Genomic DNA, 21,194 nt, shown 5'->3' with positions numbered 1-21,194 from the left:
ACAAATAGGCTCTTCAAATGGCCTTTCAGCTATTACAACATCTTTATGCAGGAAAGCAGGTGGCAGCAAGAACACTCTCTTGGTTTAGAGTTCAGCTAAAAAGGATGATCTCTATAATGATGCCTCTAATTTTGGATGTCCTTAAGCTTCAAGCATAATTATGACAACTCAGTATTTTGGGGGAAAGAGAGTCAAGTCTTGGCAAAGCAGGGAACATAACCCACGATTCCCAAATTACAGGCTGTGGCTCTAACAGTAATTAATGGAGCAGCACAGCAAGCAGCATTGTGATGATGTTAAGCATCAACATCATGCCTTTGACTGCCTCCCCACCTTCCCACAGTCCTAGAACTGTAGTTGCAACAAGAACTCACTAACAGTCTGTTTTAAAAAAGTCTTGAGAACATACACGCTCTGATACCATGGCAGCATGACACATTTTCCCATTAGCTTCCCACTCTACTCTTTGTTCTGCTTTCTAAGTTTCTGGAGAGTTTCTCCATGTTGTCATTAGGAGTAGGGCAGAGATGCTCAGAGATTCTTTAAGCCTGTGCTTCTTGTTAGGCATTAAATTAGCTTTACACTAAAAAAAAGATACAGTACCTCTATTAGCTATGCCCTTGCTGAAGGTAATCAGAATGTCTGCTAATTGACCAATCTAGCCTCAGGAGTTTTTGTTCTATAGTAACAGATCAGTTTAATCCTGAAAAAGAACAAAGACAGCTTCTTCTTATAGTTATACGAAGTTTTTCCACAAGCAGTGAGATTACAAAGGCATCTCTGGAGCGGCATTTGCAAAGGACAACAATCATTCAGAGCACAGATTGCATTTACTACCTCACGATAACAGCCCTGTGGCGAACAGCGCACAGAACTGTATGGCAGAGCTTCTGCCACATCTGAATTTCTTGGAAAAATGTTATATACCGGCTTATGGAAAATAGAGTACACTGCAAGAGGAAAGCCATTTCAAAATCATTCCTTTTGCTCCATAATGTCTTGACAGCCAATTACAGCAATATCGGTACCCACTGCCCCCCGACCCCAGCTCTGCCTAAAGGGCCCTCGTAGAAGAGTTGCAACTCACAGTGCTCTCAACTCACCACTACACTCTCGGGAAGCTTAGCCAGTGCAGTGGAATGAAGCTTTCTGCAGCACTTTCCCACTAGATTTTATCAGCTTTGACTCAGCTAGCTTTGCACCTCTCTGTAAGACAGAAATTGCTGTTTTATGAATGAAGAAACATGTTTTTGTTAAGTGATTTGCTAACGTCTGTATGGGGCAGGCTGTGGAAGAATCAAGAAAGGATCCAAGCCTAATTAAATCCTGCAGTTTTAGCCACATGCATATTCATTTTCCACATTCTCCCTGGTTTTCATGCAGCTTGCAAACTTCATTTTTCTCATTAGCAATCACACTCATACACACATTATTAAAAGCACTGTTTACCAGAAAAAAACCACACAGAATACATCAGTAATTTTTAAGTGAGAAAAATAAAACATCTGTATTTCAACAAATACTCAAGACTCATTTTGATACAAAATTAATCTGCTGCTTATTCAGCAGTATTCAGTCAGTTAGCTATCAGGCAAAACCACTGTCACAGCACTAAAAAAACCACCCAATGAGCAACATATTCTGAACATGGATAAACATTCACATAAATAGGGGCTAACACAAAAAGGAAATAAATAACCATCGTTGCTGGTTTCCCCCAGATCTCCAGCAATCTTTCCCCCGGCATCTATGGCAGGTGCTAGTTAGAAAGAGAACAGAATTGGTCTATGCCTGAAAGACTTCCCTCAAGCCATTTTGTTTCATTTTTTGCAGCTTGTCTAAAGATGCAGACTTTGTTAGGCGATGGGAAAACCAGTCCAGCCATTTTCCTCTCTTCCTCAGGTCCATCTAGTCAGTTTGTTGGAAGTGTTAAAAGTGAATAGTGCAAAGAGTATCTTCTACTGCCATGTAGGAAGGCAGACCTCATTCAAGTGACTCCTGTAACAAAATACAAACAAGTCCTATCAGTCACAGCATTTTTATAGGGAAGCTGCCCTTTTGGAGTTTCTAAAACCAATTTTAAAGAAAAAAACCCCGAACAGTCTCATCTGACAACCACGTGAATCAAACACCATGCATGTTCGTTTGGTCTATTTCACCAAAAGCCTCAACAGACATTAAGACATCACACACTTGTACCCTATAGAAGTTGTCCTGTTATACACGTAGAGGAATGAAGCCATGTAGGGGAAAAAAAAAAACAAACCACAAAGTTGTTCAAAGATGAAGTGTTAAAGACAAACTCCAGTGAAGTTTTGGGTCTTAAGCCCCAGCTTCCAATACTATTCTTCACTTCAAGACTCACGAGCCAGGCTACAGAGGGCAAACTACACAAAGAGCTGCTGCTACCTGCCCAGGATCTAGAGGATTGCCTGACAACCCCGAGCAAGGACATCTTGCCACCAGCTTGCTGGAACCTGCAGCAAGGATTTACTTCGGCTTCTGCTGCAAGCGTTCAGCATTCACACACACAAACCCTCTCTTCAGCAGTAGCTGTCCAGGCTTTCCTGTCCCACCAATTATGACCCTCCACCAGCCTCATTTTAGCAGCCAAGCCTATAGAGTGCTACCAACCAGGTATAACACTAGTAGGCAGTAGCATGGACTAAAAGGCTGCCAAATGTTTGAACTTCATGACTTTTGTACATAATTTTATCACGCAGACATCAACTTTCCCTCCCCCTGAAAGTCAAAGTATTGGCCTTAGTCTATGATTAATGGGTGATTGTTAAACTCTGTGTCCTAAGGGAACAAAAGTTGAGATAATTTCAGTCCTTTCCTAGGGTCATGATTCATTGTCTAAGCTGTACCACAGACAAATGCGTTTCAGGTTCTCTTCTCAGGCAAGAAACACAAGATTCACTGAGTAGGTACTAACACATTTCCTTCTCACATCCTCCTCCTTTTCCTGAAGCGGGCACTTCTCCTGATTTGAGGAGCACTGGCATCAGCCACATCAGTGCAGGAGTCCAAGACAGACCGTGCAGTATTCTCTTCAGCTTCCATGCCCTGCAACATAAGCAGAAGAGACTATCAGCACCATGAGAGCTAGCATAATTGCAAAAGAACCCCTTCAGCCATCTTTTTATTTTAGGGAGCTCAGCAAGATTTCCAAAACAATCTTCATTTTACCTTCAAAACTAAGCATGGGACAACAACATTCTATTACCTATGTCACAGCAAGCACAAAACACCCCAAAGTTTTCAGAGCAAAACCTTCAGCCAACACTGGCATTTCTTCCTGCTTCTGCTACCGCTACCAAACAAGAGCAATTCCTGCTGTAGTTTCTGCCTGGGCACAACCGTTCGTTACAGAGGCAGCGGACACAACCATTCGTTAGAGAGGTTGCACGCCTGCCACAAGTGATGCTTTAGCTGTCACTGCTGGAGCCAGACAGTGCCCCAGACAACACAGGTCAACACAAACTTTTGATTTCTCATAAAACATACCCCTACCACAAACTTTTCACTGAAAAGCACCAGGAAAACAACCTGGCTATAGCATTAATAAAAGGAGTGGGAGGGAGCCTGGCAGAAGATGACACAGGACAGAGGTTGGCAGTAAGGCTATCAGGCGGTGAAGAATTGCTGGTGACTTTTGGACCAACTGCTCACAGTTCAAACTACACTGAACTTGGCCCAGGCCCAAAAGTCAGAGCCAGAATAGAAAGATAACTGCTGGCTTTTACTATGGGAAAGCTCTGATTTTTAGGCAGCTTTGCCATCTTTCTGTAGAAACAAACATTTAACTTGTTTATTCATCTTCATTAGTGTTTTGTTTGTTTATTTTGGAGCCACAATGAAATGAAATGCAAGTTTGAGCTACACAACTTCCTGGCATGTTCTGTAAGAAACAGTGCTGGGCAGTAATGGATTTAGCTTAAAAATCAGAGACTGATTTTAGGTTGACATTAGGCTCCAATTCGGGACGAAGACCTCAAATGGCAATAGGAGCAAGCATACACAATTCCCCTGGTACTACTGGGGTTTAAAGGACACGTACAATGAAAAACAAGGGCCTGATTTCAAAGATACAAGAGTCATAGAGTGCAGCAGATTATAAGAGGAAGGGAGCTTTGATACCCACTTCTGGGAACTATCACGTCAAGTTTAACGTGCTACATAAAACACGGACTTTTACGCTTATGAGGACTAAGGGCTTCCAGCTGAGCTAGAGAGCTTTTCCTTTTATCAGCTGCAAAACTAAGCTTATTCAAAAGGACCAAATTTCTGCTGCACTTAAGAACAGTGGGGGTTTCACCGTGGATTCCAGTGCAATGTTTAGCTGGCAGTAACCTTCTGCTTTTAGTCCCTGGCACCTCTGTTTTACCTGATTTAGTAAATCAGCATCTTTGTCTCCAGGCTCATCACCAACTGTCCAATCCAACCGTACACCTGTTAATTCATTCCCACAACTCTCTTCCTCAGACACTTCCTTCTCACTCTGCCACTCCTCTTCATCACTCTCTTCATATTGCTTCCTGCTGGCTGACAGAGTTGTTGTCACTTTTGGAGGAGGCAGTGTTGCTAGTACAGCCGGGAGTGTAAAGGCTGCTAGGAATCTGGCTTTCAGTAGGAGGTAAGCAGGGTTATCGCCAAGTTTCTGCTGCACCAGTTCTCTGATAGCATGCAAATCAACCCCAGTGCCCTCATCCTGACTGGCATCAGAAGGCAGAAGACATGCTGCTTGCTCTTCTAGAGCTGCTTTCTGCAGAAGTAGCTTTGAAAGGGTTTTTAAGTTGCACAGAAAAGGTGGTAAATAAGGCAGCCTGGTTTGCAGTGATGGTACCTGAACACCTTGTTTCCCATTCAGCCACTCCTTCACTAGCCCCTCATCTTCAAGGGAAATCAGGCTAAAGTCAAGTAGATTCTTTTCTGCACTGGAAGCTGTTGGCTGGGGTGGACTGTCAGCAGGCTGCGTAGTTGGAGGTTTGGAGGCAATAGGTCTATTTTTCAATGCTCGTGCAGCAAAGCAATCAGAGTTCCTTGGGACATTGTTATGGGGAACCGGATCTCCCGGCTGGAGCACAATCCCTTTTGTGACGATGCTTGGATTGGAAGATGAGCCATTTGTTGTAATGGAGTCATGGCTCTTTCCCAAGCTAGTGAGACTCGACACACATTGGGAATCAGACCCTTGAGTGCTTGCAGGTAGCTGTGTTTGGGGCAGCAGCACAGCATGCAGGGTTGGTGCATCAGGTGGAAGAGCAGCCTGAGCTGCAGAGGAGTCAGAAGCCTTGGAGAAGCCATCTGAACATGCAGGCATTGCAGAAGAAACGCTGGATGTGGTGCATCCAGGACTCGCTGAGGTCACAGGTAAGAGAGTTGTGGAATGGTTAGTTGTCTTTCCCAAGGGTACTCCTTCTGCTAACTGGGCACTTGGTGCTTTTGTCTCTGCACTGCTGGGGTGAGGCGTATTTCCTCCAGCTGGTACAGGAGGCACTCCTAAGCCAGAGACGTTGCCATTGGAAGTCACAGTTGTCTGACATTGACTTCTCACAGCAGCAGCTGGCAGTCCTTGGGGAACACCCACCACAGTTTGTACAGCAGTGGGGAGCAAAGCCTGTGGCGTTACGATCCATGTGAAAGGCAGTATGCTGTTGGGAATCAAATGCGAACCAGTTTGTGGAGTTACAAGAGCAGGCAATAGATTGACTGGCCTCTGTTGTGGCCCATTACTATTCAGCTCACAGGTAACTGGTGTGGAAAGAGACAATTTGTTGGTGCCAGACTCAATGCCAACAGGCACCACTGTAATCTGATGTGGCACAAAAGCTTGGTTTTGCAACACTACTGAAGCTGAGCTACCAGCTAGGACCTGACTATTGCACCCTCCCTGATGTGGGGCCTTCTCTGCTGCAGCTGGATTCGTGCCTGGAGAAACCCCTCCTACAGGGCTACTTTCCAAAGCTTGCTCTTTTAGTTCCTTATTGGATTGTAGTTCTGTCCCTTGTGAGGAACCAGGGCTTTCCCCAGTTTCTGGCACTGATGAGGAATGGTTTTCAAGCACAATAGTGGTAGAAGTTGAACCTGCAACAGCAGTAAATGCTGGCAGTGGAGCTGGTGCACACTGTACTTGGCTATTTGTACAACCAACTGCTGCAAGTTTGCTCCCTGCTTGTGCAGAAGGAATGATTTGCTGTGGTGGGTGCTGGATTATCAGAGGCCCCGAAACCAGCATCTGTGGGGCAACAAATACTGTCCTCTGCATAGCTTTCTTAGCCCGGGACTCTCTTAGCCGCTTCTCTCTCAGTAATTCTGAGACAGTTTTAGGCTTCTGCCTTTGCACTTGGGCTGGAAGAGCTCCCTGCATGGCAGGAGCGCCGCTCTCAAAGACAGCAGCGGAAGTCTCCCTTGCTTTTAAGGTAACAGGTCTCCTGACAGCATTCCTTGGTATGCCCCTTCGGGAGTTCCTCTGAGTACAAGATTGTGATGAATTGCCTATAGAGGAAGGAAAATAAAATAAAATAATAAATAAATAAATATTGAACAGTATTTTCAAAAGCCATTCCTTAGCTATTAAGCATCAAGTACCCTGCACAGGAAGTAGCAAAATTCCTGTTTGTGAGAGTTCCTACAACACTATAGTCTTGATTTAATCAAGCCCCGTCCTGACATCCTTCAGATAACTCTGATGCAGCAAGCTTACCACTTGTTCAGTAACGATGTAATTTTCCCCAGAACTCGCAGGTGGGCTAGGAATGCACTTTAACACTGCACATGAAAAATTGTACTGGTCAGCACTACACCGGCACTTTGCACCAGCCAGGATGACAACAACAAACTGGGGTTTTGGTCAGTGCCAGCATGTTCTCTACATCCTACAGTCAGCACCTTGCTGGAGAAAAGCGTAACAGCAACAGTCTACAGAACTGGTGGCCCAGTGCCACTGGTCCCCCAGCCCTTCAGTATTTTTTCAAGTCCTTACCAAAGGGTAACATATTTAGCCAATAACTGAAAATCCAAGAGCTAGCAAAAATGAGCATGACAATGTAGTTTTGTTCCAAAAGTTCTCCTTCAGTTAAATTGATCATTAATGTAACGGTGATGAATTAAGTGAAAGGTCTTGCACATCATAAAAATAAATGTTCTGGTAGGTACCTGAAGAAGTCTCCATATTTTGGGAAGCCTGCCAAAAAAATTATATTAAATTATACTTCTGAGATATCTACAGATCATTAAAACAGCACAGATGTGAATCAAAGCCACATCTGCCAACATCCTATACATTTTATTATGCTTCTGAACCAAAACAAGCTGGTAACACACACACACAAACAGCACCACTGGCCACACACAATGAAAAATCTCTACTTAAGACTTCAGTGGGAAAAGCTTAGAAACAGGCCATGTGCAATACCTGCTGAGGCCTTCTTGCATTAGCCCTAAGAAGCTCTGACTGCCTTAGCCTTCTCTCACGAATAATCTTCATGCAGCCATTGGTATCAATCTGAAAGAGCTGCAAGATGAGAATTTCATTAAAACTTGATTGCGAACAAAAATGTTCTGGTAGAGCCAGTGACAATACAAGATGGATGGGAAAGGCTTCACATGCAAGATCCTGGGGACATTTTTACACTTACAGAAAAAATCCTCGTGGTATTAGATTTTAGATGCAGGATTTATTTAAGAAGCATCATATGCAAGCCATGAGGTCAGATGAATCCAGTAATTAGATTATTAGTTTAAGGAACAAAGGTAAACCATTTATTTAAGCATCAAATACAGAAATAAAGATTACCACTGTCTGAAAGCAGATAAGGCTACTAAGAGAGTAAAACCTACCTGAATGAAAAGCGTGAACAGAGGAGTGCTCATGAGACTGACCGACTTAATCTTCTCTTGAATAGAATCAGCTAGAAAAAAGTCCAACATCAAAATCAGCTGGGTATTCATTTACAAGATGTCAGAAAGTAGGGACAAAAAGTAGGAGAGTACTATCCCTGACGGGTCACCACTACCTTTTGTCTGATGAAAAGCCATCTTCCCAGTTTGCAAGGTGCAAGGCAGTAGTACATTGCCCACCCAAGGCGTCACTGCCATTAGAAGCTTTCTGTCAAGGTTCATTCTTCTCAAACGCTCTCTCTCTTGACGATAAGTTTTCTCCGTGATGTTCTGCAGCCCCTGAAGCTTCTGGCCAACAGAAGTACTAACTCCAGATATTTTTGTTAAAACGGTGGCAGGTTTTAGTATCTTTGATTGCTGTGCATGAACAAGTACATAATTAGAGTTCCAATTAGGAAGGTTCTACCATAATTAGTCCCAGGACAAACTACTCACAGGGCAGTTATGGCAAAAAAAAAAAAAATTAAAAAAAATTATGAGCTTTTCCTCTTTAGACTACAGTGCAAGAAGATCTGAGATTCTACCAAAAAACATTTCGCACTAAATACAGCCTAGCAGTGCTCACAGTACAAGAGCAGACAAGACAGAAGAGGCACTTACAAGTTTCCTCTGAAAGCATGTGTTATTTCTTAATACTCTTCTCACATTCTCCAGGGTAACCCGTAGCACTTGCTTTCCACATCTGGAAGCCTTAAAACAAAAGTGTACAAGAAAAAATAAAAGGGAAAGTATCTCCCAGAAAATTACTTGCACTGACTACTATACACAGAATGTACAAAAATTTTCAACGTTCCTGTTGTTGATAGTATCTTATTAAATGAAATCAGCCCTGAAATGCAGATGCTTACCTTACTTTTTAGTCCTTGTGCATTATCACAATACCAAACCTCTATTTTGTAAAGCCTTTGTGTGAAGTATCTACAAAACCCCACACCAAGGGCCAAATTTTATTGGATGATTCTCTTTGCATTTTTTGGCTTAACAGTACAAGGGAAGGAACAGGAAGAGGTTTGGAAAAGCCACTGACTCTTCCCTAAACTCCTACTAGTAAAATAATGCTGTATCTGTAATCAAAATTCAAGCACTTGCAACCCTTGCATACCATGACCCTCAGAACACACCACTTCTGGAACCAACAAACTTGTCATCAGTGCAATTGGCCCCGCAGTCTAGGGCACACGTGCAATTCTTCACGCAACAGTCAGAACATTTTTGCTTACATGAACTGAAATAGCAATTTTGACATTTAGTATTTTGCTAAGGAGTATCATCCTGCAAAAATGTGCTAGGAGGGTTTGTAGTGCCTGATTAGGGGTGAAAACCCAACTCAGAATCAGATACAGATGTATAAGTAACTTAATTCTTCCAAACTTTAAGCCTATATGCCCTAGTCACCAGGGTAGAGACACACCACAATTCACTGGACGATTCTGCTTTATGAAGATATAAAAGAAGTTTTGTTTCTGTGACACTACGGGTAGGAAAGAACATGGCTATTTTCTAGGTAATGCATGAGGAGGCAGTGCTAGAAATTTCTGTTTAATCCTACAGCTCAGTGTCCAACAGCACCCCCCAATGGCATAGTGAGAAAGCAGCCAACAGAGGCACAAAAAAGATTTTGCCATCTACTCATCACATACTCCCTTTACTGCAACAACTGCACTTCCTGGTCGCTTCTGACCTAAGCTCCAATCCCATCAAGAACAGACTGAGAATCCCGGGATTCACCTTGTTCATTACTTCTACTGGATTCTTCACAATGATGTCCGTTGAATGTGGACGTGCAATGCCCCTCAGGAGGGTGTTCAACTCTGACGACTTATTGGCAACTCTGTCCTTGTCTCCATCACACGTTGCACTTGGAACTTCACTGCTACTGGTCTTTGCATCAGCGCTCGCAGGAGAGAAAAGGGATGGAGCTTGGTATCTTCCTTTGTTTGACTCCTGTGTATTTGTCCGTGTTGGTATCCACAAGTCAATGCTGGGAAACGCACACTCCTCCTTGCTTGTTGTCTCCTCCTCTGAACTGTCTGCTAAGTCCAGTTCTATGTCTTCACTGCTACTCTCTGAAGAGCTGGAACTCTCTTGCACGTGTCGGCGTTTTGTTGGCCTAGATCTTTTCTTCTCAGTCAAAAAAAGCACAGACACGTTTTAGCCAGTGTTCACCCTTGACTTGCAAATCTCTCAAGTCAGTAAGTTAAACAGTTTCATGGGGCAGTATCATATCAGTAAGGTGTGACTTCCAGAGGGATAGTTCTGCTTTACTTCTGCTAAGATTAACTAAATCCAATACAAATGGCAATTGCCATCGGACACAGATTTTTACTGTTTTAGAATCCTGTATGCAGAGAAAAAGCTAAAGATAGAGACAAGGTTGTGTTAAGAACTGGTGCACGTGGAAGTACAAACTAAGTACAGTGCCCCATCTCAATGCAGTCGGGTTTCCATGAACCCTTCCCTAGGGCAGGTGCTTTGCCAATGGGAACAAGACTATCTTTAACATGGTCTTAAGCAGCCAGAATTTCTGGAGTGCCTGGAACCAAAACTGGCAACTCACGAGGTACACACATGAAAACCTAGGTATATCCCATCCTTACAGGCACTTCAAGGCAGTGAAGAAATTCTGGATAATATACAAATATATAGCAAATTAACTTCAGACCTTCAGAACAAAGGCTGCTTTAACACATCAAAAAATTACACCATGAACATCCATGACAAAAATCTTGATTGTGTGAAATCAATGTCAATTTTTGTATTGATTTCACAGGATTTCGCTTTTAGTTTAGAGAATCTTAAAGAGATGGGACTGTGACATAGCAGGATTTTGTACAATACCTTAGACCCAATCATGAGTTTCCACTTGCTTAGACATTGGGAGCCAGTCCGATGTGGCAATTCGGAAGCTATTTTACTCCAGTGACCTAAAAAGGATGCAGAGTAGAGCATACCTATTAATGCAACAAACTGAGCAACAGGCCTTGTCAGTGCAGAACATTGTACATCTCCTTGCATAAGAGACAAAGTTACTATATGAATGGATGTCAAAACCTTAATACCCATTTGTGTTCTTTGATCAGACTTTGCACTACAATACACTCAGCTAAAGTTAGAAACTACTAGAAAATTAACCAATAGCGAAAACCCTAGCAGAACTACACACTCCCTTGCAGCAGTAAGAGAGCGCTTGGAAGAAAACTTAAACTGAATGCTGAAAAGCTTCTATTTGTTAAGGAAAGTTGTCTTAGAGAAAATGAGAGAACTCTTTCACAGGCTGTTTAGAGGGGAACTCACCCCTCTAAACTGTCATAGCTCTGACACCTTGCTAATGCAGCTATAGAACTCTCTACTACACAATCCCTCAATAACTGAATTTCCAGGAACAGACTACACAATATAAAGAAGGTTGCAATCATCAGTACGAAGCAGAGCCTGCTAGTATCAGCTGCAGGGCTTAAAATAAAAGAGGAGAAAACTTAAATCATAAATTCCTTAATAATACTTACTGCTCTAAACTTCTAAAGATTAAGTCTCAGAAACACTCACCCAGGCCATGCTTTTGAACCAGTTCAATTAGCTGCTCCTCTTCCTCTAAACTCCACTTGCCTTTCTTCACATCACAGTGCAATGCTTTTAAGTACCTTCAAAATGAAAACATTACAGTAAGGAACATTCAATCCTGCTTGTACAGTTCCGATCATCACTGCATACTCCGAGGCTGAACAAAACCAGCATTCCTTATCAGATCTTTCCTTTTTCTAAGGGATCCCATCCCTAGTCCCTTAATACAGCACAGCTACAATCTCTTTGTTCTCAAAAATATCAGGCCACATGATTAAGAATTACAACAAGCAGCTGTAAAACGGGTCACTGAAATTAGGACATACTGTACTCTGAGTCTCCTGAAGTTGGGTCCAAGGCTGAAAATTGCTCAGCACCTCATTATTGATGTTCAGTTACGGAAAGTCACTGACTAGATCATTTTCACATACACAGACATGGATGACAACCGTCCCTCCCTACATGCACTCATTCACATTTAGTAACCCCTTTGCTTTATTTTGAACAACATCCTTCACAACTTCTGCTAACCCACAGGCAACTATACTGAGGGAGTAGCACGCCACAGGCAACAACGCACTGTTCTCTCTCTGTTAAACTCAATTTCAACTTTTTGACTTCTGTAACTACAAATGCAGGGTTACGTGGAAACAATGTTAGAGACTATATTTAGACCACAACCACTTTTACCAAGCAGCCCTTAAGGTGACACTGGTTTAAGCAAATCGAACATATTTGTAAAATAAGTTGCTTCTTGGCTCTGTGTAATAAACTTGAAAGCACAGTTGCTACATTTAGCATACTTACCGATCTCTGCACTGAGCATCGCTCCTCCCTGGCACTTCTGTCCGAATTTTATACCAGTCACGCTCTCCATACTTCTTAACTGCAGCCAATAGCATCTATGTTAATCAGACAAAGCAAGAGTTGAAATTCTCATCGGTAATAATCCTAATAGGCCTGAGACAGAAGCAGTTGTATTTGTTTCCACTGTGTTGTAAATCTCTGAACAGAAGTGTTAAGGAGCTTCTAAGCCCTCTTGACTTGTAAACTGCCCACCTCAGTCCATTTCACATTCCTTTGTGCCACTGTTAAAGCTCAGATGTATATAGCTATGCAACACCTCAACAGTCTAACCTTCCCACTTTTTGCACCCTGCAATTCTAGGCACCCGAGAACAGAGCTTACAGCATCTTCCTCTGGTGTCCAGGGTCCTTTCTTCAAACTGGGGTCCACGCTCTTTGTCCATCGGTAAATCAGCTGAGCAGAATCTCTTCCTTCCATGTAATAAGCAACTAGAAACGCAAAGGTGTATTTTAAAGTCTGTTGCAAACAACTTTTCTTCCTTTACTTACATTGTAACTGTGATATTTTCAAGCAGCAATTTAATAGCAGCTTAAATACTTAAACAATGGTACGCAACAAGAATTGAAAGAGCATGGCATACACAAAATGTTACTATTTATAATGGCATTATCCGTACAAAACACATGATGACCCAACAATCCATCTTGCAACAACAGAGAACCAGGAAAGGTTTCAGCTCCAATACGTACCTGACAGGTTCAAGACACCAGGCGTCATACTCACAGGCTTGGATTTAGGACCCCAGATGCTTGGTTACTATTCTCAACTCTACTCCTCACTAGTCATACTGCCTCCCACACTTCTGAGGAACAGAAGCAGTAGTACCGACCCCCTAGAAAAGGCTTCTGGGCACAGCACTGAAAACTGCCAAAACAGCTGGCCATGAATGAATACTGGCTTTCTAGGGAAGAACTCTGATGATTTTGCTACAAAAAAAAGCTCACACAACCATCAGTACTTGTTAATAACTCTCAGCCAGTTTCAACCAAATTTCAAAGATGGATAAAGGTTCCCAGAGATACTAAGTTCTTGCTGATACAATCAAACTTCCAGGTAGGTACAGGAAAGGCATATATCCCTGCTCCCACCAAGGACAAAGGGAGGGAAAACTCAACCATCCTCTTTCATTCACCTCACCAATGGGGGGTTTTAGAAATCAGTACATCTGTAGTTTCAGATGAGCCACAGCACTGTTGTGCCTTGCCTAGATCACAGGCTAGAACGGTAAGGTGAAAACACAGAACTGTGACTATCCTGGAAATGGAAACATTCCTAGGAAATAAAACTTCATTAATTCCTTGAATCGGAGCAGGCTGGGTGCTCTAGTATGCAGAAACATTAACAGACATAAGCCTGGGAGAATGAAAAGAAAAATTACAGGTGAATGGAAGGCATTTTCACTTGTAGGTCACTTACTTTTCTTGTATGGGATATGACTTCCTACTCTCATCTCTTGAACAAGCTCTAAAAGCATCTGATCTTCACCTTTGGTCCATTCTTTCCTTTTCAAATCTTTGTTATAGATTTGATACTTCTGCAAGCACTGGAAAGGTGTCCTGTTTGTCTTAATACAATGAAAACAGAGATACACAGATAACTGGTTATTTATGAGGACAAAAAGGAAGAGGGAAAGGCTGAAGTACCGAAGTTTTTTGGTACTGTTCTTGAACGCTTCTCAGAAAAGCATTAGTTAACAATGAATTAACATTAACGTCGTTTTCTGAAAATTGACCTGAGGCACAGTTAAGTCAGAATTAACTGACTTGTCACCTCGTTTGAGCTCAGAAGACCTTACCCCCAACTCCTCGGCTATAGTCTGCCAGTCCAGATAACCGTGTTTAGCAGCTATCTTCTTTAGCCTCTCTATTTCCTCCTCAGTCCATTCCTTTTTGTTGATGCTTGGATGCTCCCAATTTTGCCAAAACTTCCTCAGTTCTTCTGAACTACGTTGTCCATCAAACTAAAAGAAACAGCAAAAATCTGTTTTGTCTTGTAGCTGGGACTGAAACGCCTGGACAGACAGGAACACTGATACAAGGAATGTATTTTGCATTCCAGATATGTCTTATTGCTAAGTTTTCCAGAATTAAATCATCAAATTTAACAAGTTGAGATCACATAACAGTCAACTTCAAGAAATGCACGATGGGAACAGTGGATGCAAACTAGACCAGGTCAGGCAATTCTCAAGAGAAGGGACACAGATCTCAGAAGTAATAAAACAGCTGATCTCCCAACTTACGTGGATGTTTGAAATTTTCTCCCAGTCATGCTCATCGAATCTGTTTCCTAACAAGTCACTTTCTGGGAGTTGGCTAAAGCAGAAGGTACAAAGAGAAAGAAAGAACCACATTAAATGGTTAATTAAACAGTCACTTTGTCTTCCCCGTCTTGCTTCATCTTGCCCCTCCCACCTGTTACTGATTTCCACAAGAACCAACACTTACTACCTCAAAGCATTGGGCTCTTTAACATAGTAACTTTGCCCAAAACAATGTTTCTTCTTGAAAAACAGTCCCCTACGAGATGATGTTGGGTTAGCAGGAGAAATGATTAATGCAATATCAAAATACATTGCTCCAGACATGTTAATGAGCAAAGGCTCAGAACTACTGAGCTCTCTGCTTCCTTGTTGCTAAATCAAGAACTATTTAAAACAGAACCTCTATGTTGGGTATAGATACTACATTTGTATATCAAGACCCAAAACACAATTCTTAGTAAAGAGCTGTGGAGATGAGAGCTCTACAGAGTTTGAGCAGCACTTAGCTTTATTTGTGTTGGCTTGCAAAAAATTTTCTCCAAATGTCATATCTAGAAGTACTCGAGGAAGGAGGGAATTTTAAGAGGTAAACTCCAAGAACAGACTTTCATTTTCACCAAGAACGTAAAAAGAAAACTTCTCACTTAATTGCCTCTATTTCTTGCTCCACTTCTTTGATTTGCTTTTCCAAGATCTGTTTCTCCATTTCAGTCTTGACTTTTTCCAGTTTCTGATTCCAATAACTCATCCTGTTCAAAGACATTTTTATCATTACTTAATACGACTAGATGGGAATGAGGCCAATGGCATCAGAAGACGTACGGCAAAGATGGTTTCCCCATCAGTATCATTCTTTCTTTCAAGTTTATTTCCACACTACACAAAACTGTTGTTCTTCTAGGTTTTCCCACATGGCACACTCATTGTCCTATTTTTGCCCCTTCAATGCAAATCACTGACCCAGAACAGGTCTCAGATTAATCATTTTGGTATTTACAGAGAGAACCAATGGTTGCTGCAACAGCAACAAACAAAGACCGTACCAGCTCCAGGCACAGAAATCTCTTGCTGGACACACCATTATGACTCACTACATATCACAATTTCAGCTTCAAGCACCGCAGACTATTTTAAGTTATACCACTGTATCAATGGGAAGAAATAGATGGTTATAAAATGCCACAATACAAAACCAAACCTCTCCACCTGCCAGATACCCACAAAACAATCATCAAGCGTTTACAACCCCACCCGAATGCTGTAACCTCTTGCTTATGGTCAGAACGTTGCAATCCAAGACCCTTCGGTACCACATGCACACACAGGTAATACAGATGTCAACAAAGAACGAAAGATGCTGCTACCTACAACAGTGTCATCCCCTGCACTGGTGCCCACAGGACAGGGGAGTTTGAGGACCGCTGCTCTAATTCACAGAGCGGCTCTCCCAGGCCCAACGGCGATAGTCAAAGTATCTCTGCTGTGTTTTGTAACCTTACCGAATCGCAAGCAGTTAACGCAAGAACTTGCTGAAGGAAGGTGGAATCTCCACATATATCCTCTTCTTCCTTCATATATAACGTTCTCATCAGGAAAAAAAAGATTTTTGCACAGTACTTACTTCAGTAACTTTGGCTGAAGCAGGCGCTGCAAGCGGTCACTTACTACTGACTTCTGCAATAATGTCTTCTCTCTGCTTTTCCCTAAACCAAACAAGGTAATCGAGCATTCAGACATTAGTGCAAAACCACCGCCAAGAAAAAAAAAATAAGAGAGATCCACTGCTTTCAATACCCCTGTTAAAGTATCCCCCAGGTCTTCAATAAGAGTTCCCACCTAAATCACTAATGTCATGTCTGACTTGGGCAAGTCGGAGCCTCTTGCTCAGTTTTAGTTCCAAAGAGACCTCAATAAAGATCATCACCCAGGTGTTTGTAACCATCTAGAGCTGTAAGTGTCCCTTGAACTTCTCTCATCTGAGCAACTACCCTTGCAGGATCTCATTTGGTTTTGGAGTGCTCACAGGAGTTGATGCATCAAAACAAATGCAAATGAAAGAAGGGAGTCATTCATCACTCACTGAAACAATTTAGAGACCATCCCATTTACTTTTAACTACTTTTCTTGTGGAGTCAAGTATCAGAAGTGTTGACGTTTAACTGCAAATGGGGGGGGGAACTAACAATATGAAATATACATTTTTAATAGCTCTTACAGAACACTGAACAGCACATAGAGTTACTTACATTTTGTTGAAAGCAGTTGTTCAAAGGATTTTATGCCCTGAGCTGCCTTTTCCTTGGCATCTTCATTGGAAGGAGGGCCCTAATGAAGATCAGAGGGGTTAGATACACTGGAACAGTCACATACACAGAAAAATTGCCCTTTCTTCTTAGAACTCCAGCACGAACTGCTACAAAAAAGACTGGTAGCTCAAACTTGTCCAAACTGTCACATTCAAACTGCTAAGTTGCCTTTTTTAGCACTGGCTCAGAGATACATCAGAAGACATAAGAAAACAAATACAAATAGATACATCAAGCAAGTAAGTTTGTCCGTGGCTACACAGCACATTCTCGGCCCAGAGCCAGGCCTGCTCGCGTTAGCTGACGGTCGGTTGAAGAAGCATTTTGAACATGGGGACACGTATTATGCACGATTGTACCTTCTCAAGATGCACTACCAACTTGGGTAGGATTTAATAGAAAAATTACCGGTCATTGCTTGAATATTATATTAATATATGTATGGTGACAGTTGACATCTTAGCTACAATAAAAAGTCAAGATCTCCTCTTGCTAGCGACCCTTTAAAAACACACGAAAAAAGTAGTGACATTTGCTTCAGAAAATGCAGTTTCAAAGACCATCAGATTTCAACGAGTACTTTAAACAACAGCATGGAATTGGACCGTGGAGATGAAGACAAACAATCGAAGTTAAGTTGAAAACAAGAACATTCAAGTGCCCCATGGCTGGAATGCCACTCCTCAGAACTCACTTTCAGACGTCACAGCCAGACATGGGTTGAACAAACATTTCCAAGAGGGAAAGTAAGCAAGTGAGGGGGGAAAAAAAAAGTTTCAAACTGAGGAGTGACATTCACAGTTACACAGTTGAGATGTAACACAGTTTTAACACAGTTACAATTTAAATCTATCATTGAAATGCATACCAGTACGTAACCTAGTTACATTTACTTACAATTCCTGTTGTTTTATCCTTGAAGTATGGCTTCATAAAATGACCCAAAAATATATTTGCTGGTAGATTTCTACCATCTCCTGCCTTTGCTATTTTTGGACCACCAAGCTCGCACATGATTTCCTTCTGCAATACAAGAATTAATTAAACAGTATCAGTGTTCAAATTCCTAATTTCAGAGAGCGGTGCCTGAGCCACCACAAACATCCCAGGCAGGGTTCAAATTTGCAGCACCAGACTGTAAATCAGTGTACGTGCTAGACAGGATTTGGAACTTCCTAAGTTTGTATAGTACACTGCTGATGACAAAAAAAAAAAAAAAAACTAACTTGATACAACAAGCTAAAATGTAAGATATAAAATACCCTAGTGGTAGCATTTTTGGTGATAAGAAAGCATGGAAACATCAGTCAAACAAGCCATTCGAAAGGCCAGTCACGTGACATTGCTCTGAACTGCCATGAAGAAAATGAACCTGGTTCCTGGCCAAGCAAGCTGAGCACTGCACCAGCATATGAATAAGGGACTGTGACTGCTGCAGCTGATTCCACTGGTACCTGTGATTGTCCTGGAAAGTTTTACTGGGCTTGATGGGCAGGGGAAGATGGCAAATGGCAACCCAGAAAAGCACAGGAATGAACATTTTACTCCTGTTTCGCTCACCTGCTGTTCTTTGTTTTGTGCAATGAGAAGCTCGACTTCCTCAATCTTTTCCTGGATAACTTCCTGGTACACATGGTTCATCTGCAGACATGTTTCTGGATCCTGTGGCAGGCTACTTTCAATATCATCATCGCTACTGTCATCTTCTCCTGCCATTTCCTTGAAGCAAATAAGGCATTTAGGGGAAAAAGGAAGAAGGGGCAAAAAGGAAGAAAAATGCTTGCTTTAAAAGCAGGCATGTAACAATTAGTTTTGTAACTCAATACTTCTGTTATCTTACACAACTGACTTTTCAAAAGAATTGGAGGCACATAACTGTTGGTCTCTCCCTGGCAGTTGTGTTGACCGCTCCCGGAGGCAGAGTTACCAGCCTCGCCCAGCTCCCCTTCGCCCTGTTCGTTAGTTCAGCCTGCTGCTATTTGAACCAAAGTCTGACTCCAAACCTTGCCAACAGCTGGTCTTGCGCCATCAACTGCAAAACTGTAAGTAAACTGCAAAATAGTAGTACTTTACACTGGAGCTCTCTTGCCTGCTAAACCTGTACTTCAGAACCACCCCTTCAAATTTCCACCTCATTTGTGCTTCTACTGAAGCAATTCTTCCCTTCCGTGATTTATTACCACATGATTTGGACACAAAGCAGGGCTGTTTCATGAAAGTGCTCTGCACCTGGGTCCAATCTGCACCAGCAGATTTATCTTCACAAACTAGCTTCTCCTTTCCTGTGCTGTACAGGTGTTAAGATATTTCTCTGCTAAATGTTTTGACATGAAGTCTGAGAAAATATTATGTTTAAAACAACACCAAAGGTAAACAGATCTGTAAAAATCCTTAGAAGTAATTTTCCCCTCATGTACAAACCCAGTATTCTTCAGGTACAAAGTAGTAAAAGATTTCTTGATGGCAAGCTGATGATTTCTTTCTCGCATGCAATTGCTCTGCGACCTCCCCAGAAGCTGGTGTTTCCAGTGACAGAGATCAGCACTAGAGCAGTGAGGCCTCTGATCCCTGTCACTTGTTTTCACATGAAGAAGTCTCGCTATTACACATGAATAACAAAGTCCTGGGCAGGAATAACTAAACCTCCAGGTCTATTATTGATCCTTCCCAAGCTACGGAGTCAAGCCAGCTGCCTAGATTTCCCCAGAACAGAGTGAAATTCCCCTTCCTCCTGCTCTCTTCAATAGACAGATGGAAAGATATGCTTAAAGAAAAAATGGTTACCATTTCAGCATGAGAATCTGAGTCATCGTCTTCACCATCATCTGTTAGACAACAAAAATACAAAAGTGCTGACTGCAGTGGAATAAAAAAAAGAAAAGCTTCAAAACCCAAGACTTTTCAATTAAAGCATACAAATAAAGCGCCACGGAGTATCTCAGATGTGACCATTAGAGTTCTTGGATACTGCCAACATTGTCAAGTAAAAACGATATCTAGTTATACTCCACGTATGCACTTTTTTGTTCTAGAGTAGGAAAAAAGAGCAGCTCCTGATAACTATAGTAACAATCAAGCTGCATCTTGGTCCCACACATCATGGTAAAATAAAGGCTCTGGAGCATGCAGCCAAATGAACATTCCAACCCAATAAACCCCATAAACTTGTAAGCACCTCACAGGCCTTCCACACTCTCCAGCAACATTTGATTTTGCATTCAGTGTGGCTGCAGCGTTCTGACACACATTATTCGGCCTTGCCTGATCAAAACACAGGCGGATGAAGCGACTGTGGCAGCCACCAGAGCTATAGACACCCGAACTATTACCACCCCCTCTTTGCTTTGAGAAATTAATTTTAGGAGGCACAGGCAGGCTGCGAAATGGAGCGGCTCGCACAGTAGAGTTCGTGTCGTCCATTCAGACGGCGTGGAAACGGCTGGGATTTAACTATTGACAGTATTTGGTGGGCTGTCGCGTTTCATGAGTCAGCTCGTTACCACCTGCCCCGACTAGAACCCTCCATCAGGAGGCGTGGTGGCTCTCTAAGCCTTCCCCGCTAGCTTGCCATGCGTTTCACCACGAAAATACGCAAAACACCGGTGCGAGAGGCGTCTCCCGCAAGGACGCTCGCTAAGGGAAGCCCTGAGGAGACGCCTCGCCTCAAGCCCTCCAGAACTCGTTCCCAGCGCCGCCGGTGCGCAGCGCCTGGCAGAAATGGCGGGGTTAACACAAAAGCGACGCGAGCCTCTCTCCCCTCACGCCAGACACGCGTCCCAAGAGCCAGAGCAGTAGCTTAACGTCGGAGTAGGAGCGGAAGCACCGGTGGAGGTGGGAGAGGGGCGAGCCCGCGTCCCGCCGTACCCGTGCCGGAGCTGAGGCTGGAGTCGGACACGGCCACCTCGATGCCGGCCCCGCCGGGCCCCAGGCTCCGCTCCAGCTCCTCGATCTCCCGCCGGATCTTCTCCCGCTCCGCGTTCAGGTCGAGGGCCGCGGGGGACAGCGCGGCCTCGGCGCCGGGGGGGCGGCGGGCCCCGGCCGGGCCCGGCCAGCGGGACATGGCGGCGCCGCAGGCTCCCGGGCCCGAGCCGCACGGCCTCGCCGGGGGGCCCGCCCCTCCTCTCCCTCCGCCCAATCGCTACTGGGCACCTCGGTCAGCTGAGCCCCTCCGCACGTGACGCTGCCCAGCCAATCGAGCGCGCCGCCGATGCCCCGGCGGGGCGGGCCCGGCCCACGTGAGGACGCCGCCGGGTCCCCGCTCCCCGCCCCGGGTCCCCGCTCCCCGCCAGCGC

General features: G+C 43.3%; 1 protein-coding gene across 1 annotated transcript; it reads right to left on the bottom strand.

The window, feature by feature from the left end:
• Positions 1–1,484: 1,484 nt before the first annotated feature.
• SNAPC4 (small nuclear RNA activating complex polypeptide 4) lies at positions 1,485–20,962 on the bottom strand. Its single transcript, XM_076355326.1, has 23 exons — positions 20,767–20,962; positions 19,687–19,727; positions 18,463–18,621; positions 17,800–17,925; positions 16,843–16,921; positions 16,218–16,299; positions 15,241–15,345; positions 14,576–14,648; positions 14,129–14,293; positions 13,750–13,897; positions 12,655–12,761; positions 12,274–12,368; positions 11,452–11,546; positions 10,744–10,829; positions 9,634–10,026; positions 8,506–8,595; positions 8,022–8,262; positions 7,846–7,916; positions 7,421–7,519; positions 7,162–7,189; positions 4,391–6,501; positions 2,939–3,069; positions 1,485–1,998 (listed from the first exon to the last, which is right to left on the bottom strand). Exons 1-22 carry the CDS (start codon positions 20,960–20,962, stop codon positions 2,950–2,952), a joined length of 4,710 nt encoding a protein of 1,569 aa, XP_076211441.1. The 3' UTR covers positions 1,485–1,998; positions 2,939–2,949.
• Positions 20,963–21,194: the final 232 nt, after the last annotated feature.

The sequence above is a fragment of the Aptenodytes patagonicus genome, chromosome 18 (genome assembly GCF_965638725.1).
Source record: "Aptenodytes patagonicus chromosome 18, bAptPat1.pri.cur, whole genome shotgun sequence".
Classification (NCBI taxonomy): domain Eukaryota; kingdom Metazoa; phylum Chordata; class Aves; order Sphenisciformes; family Spheniscidae; genus Aptenodytes; species Aptenodytes patagonicus.
This window is presented reverse-complemented; position numbering and strand designations above follow the sequence as displayed.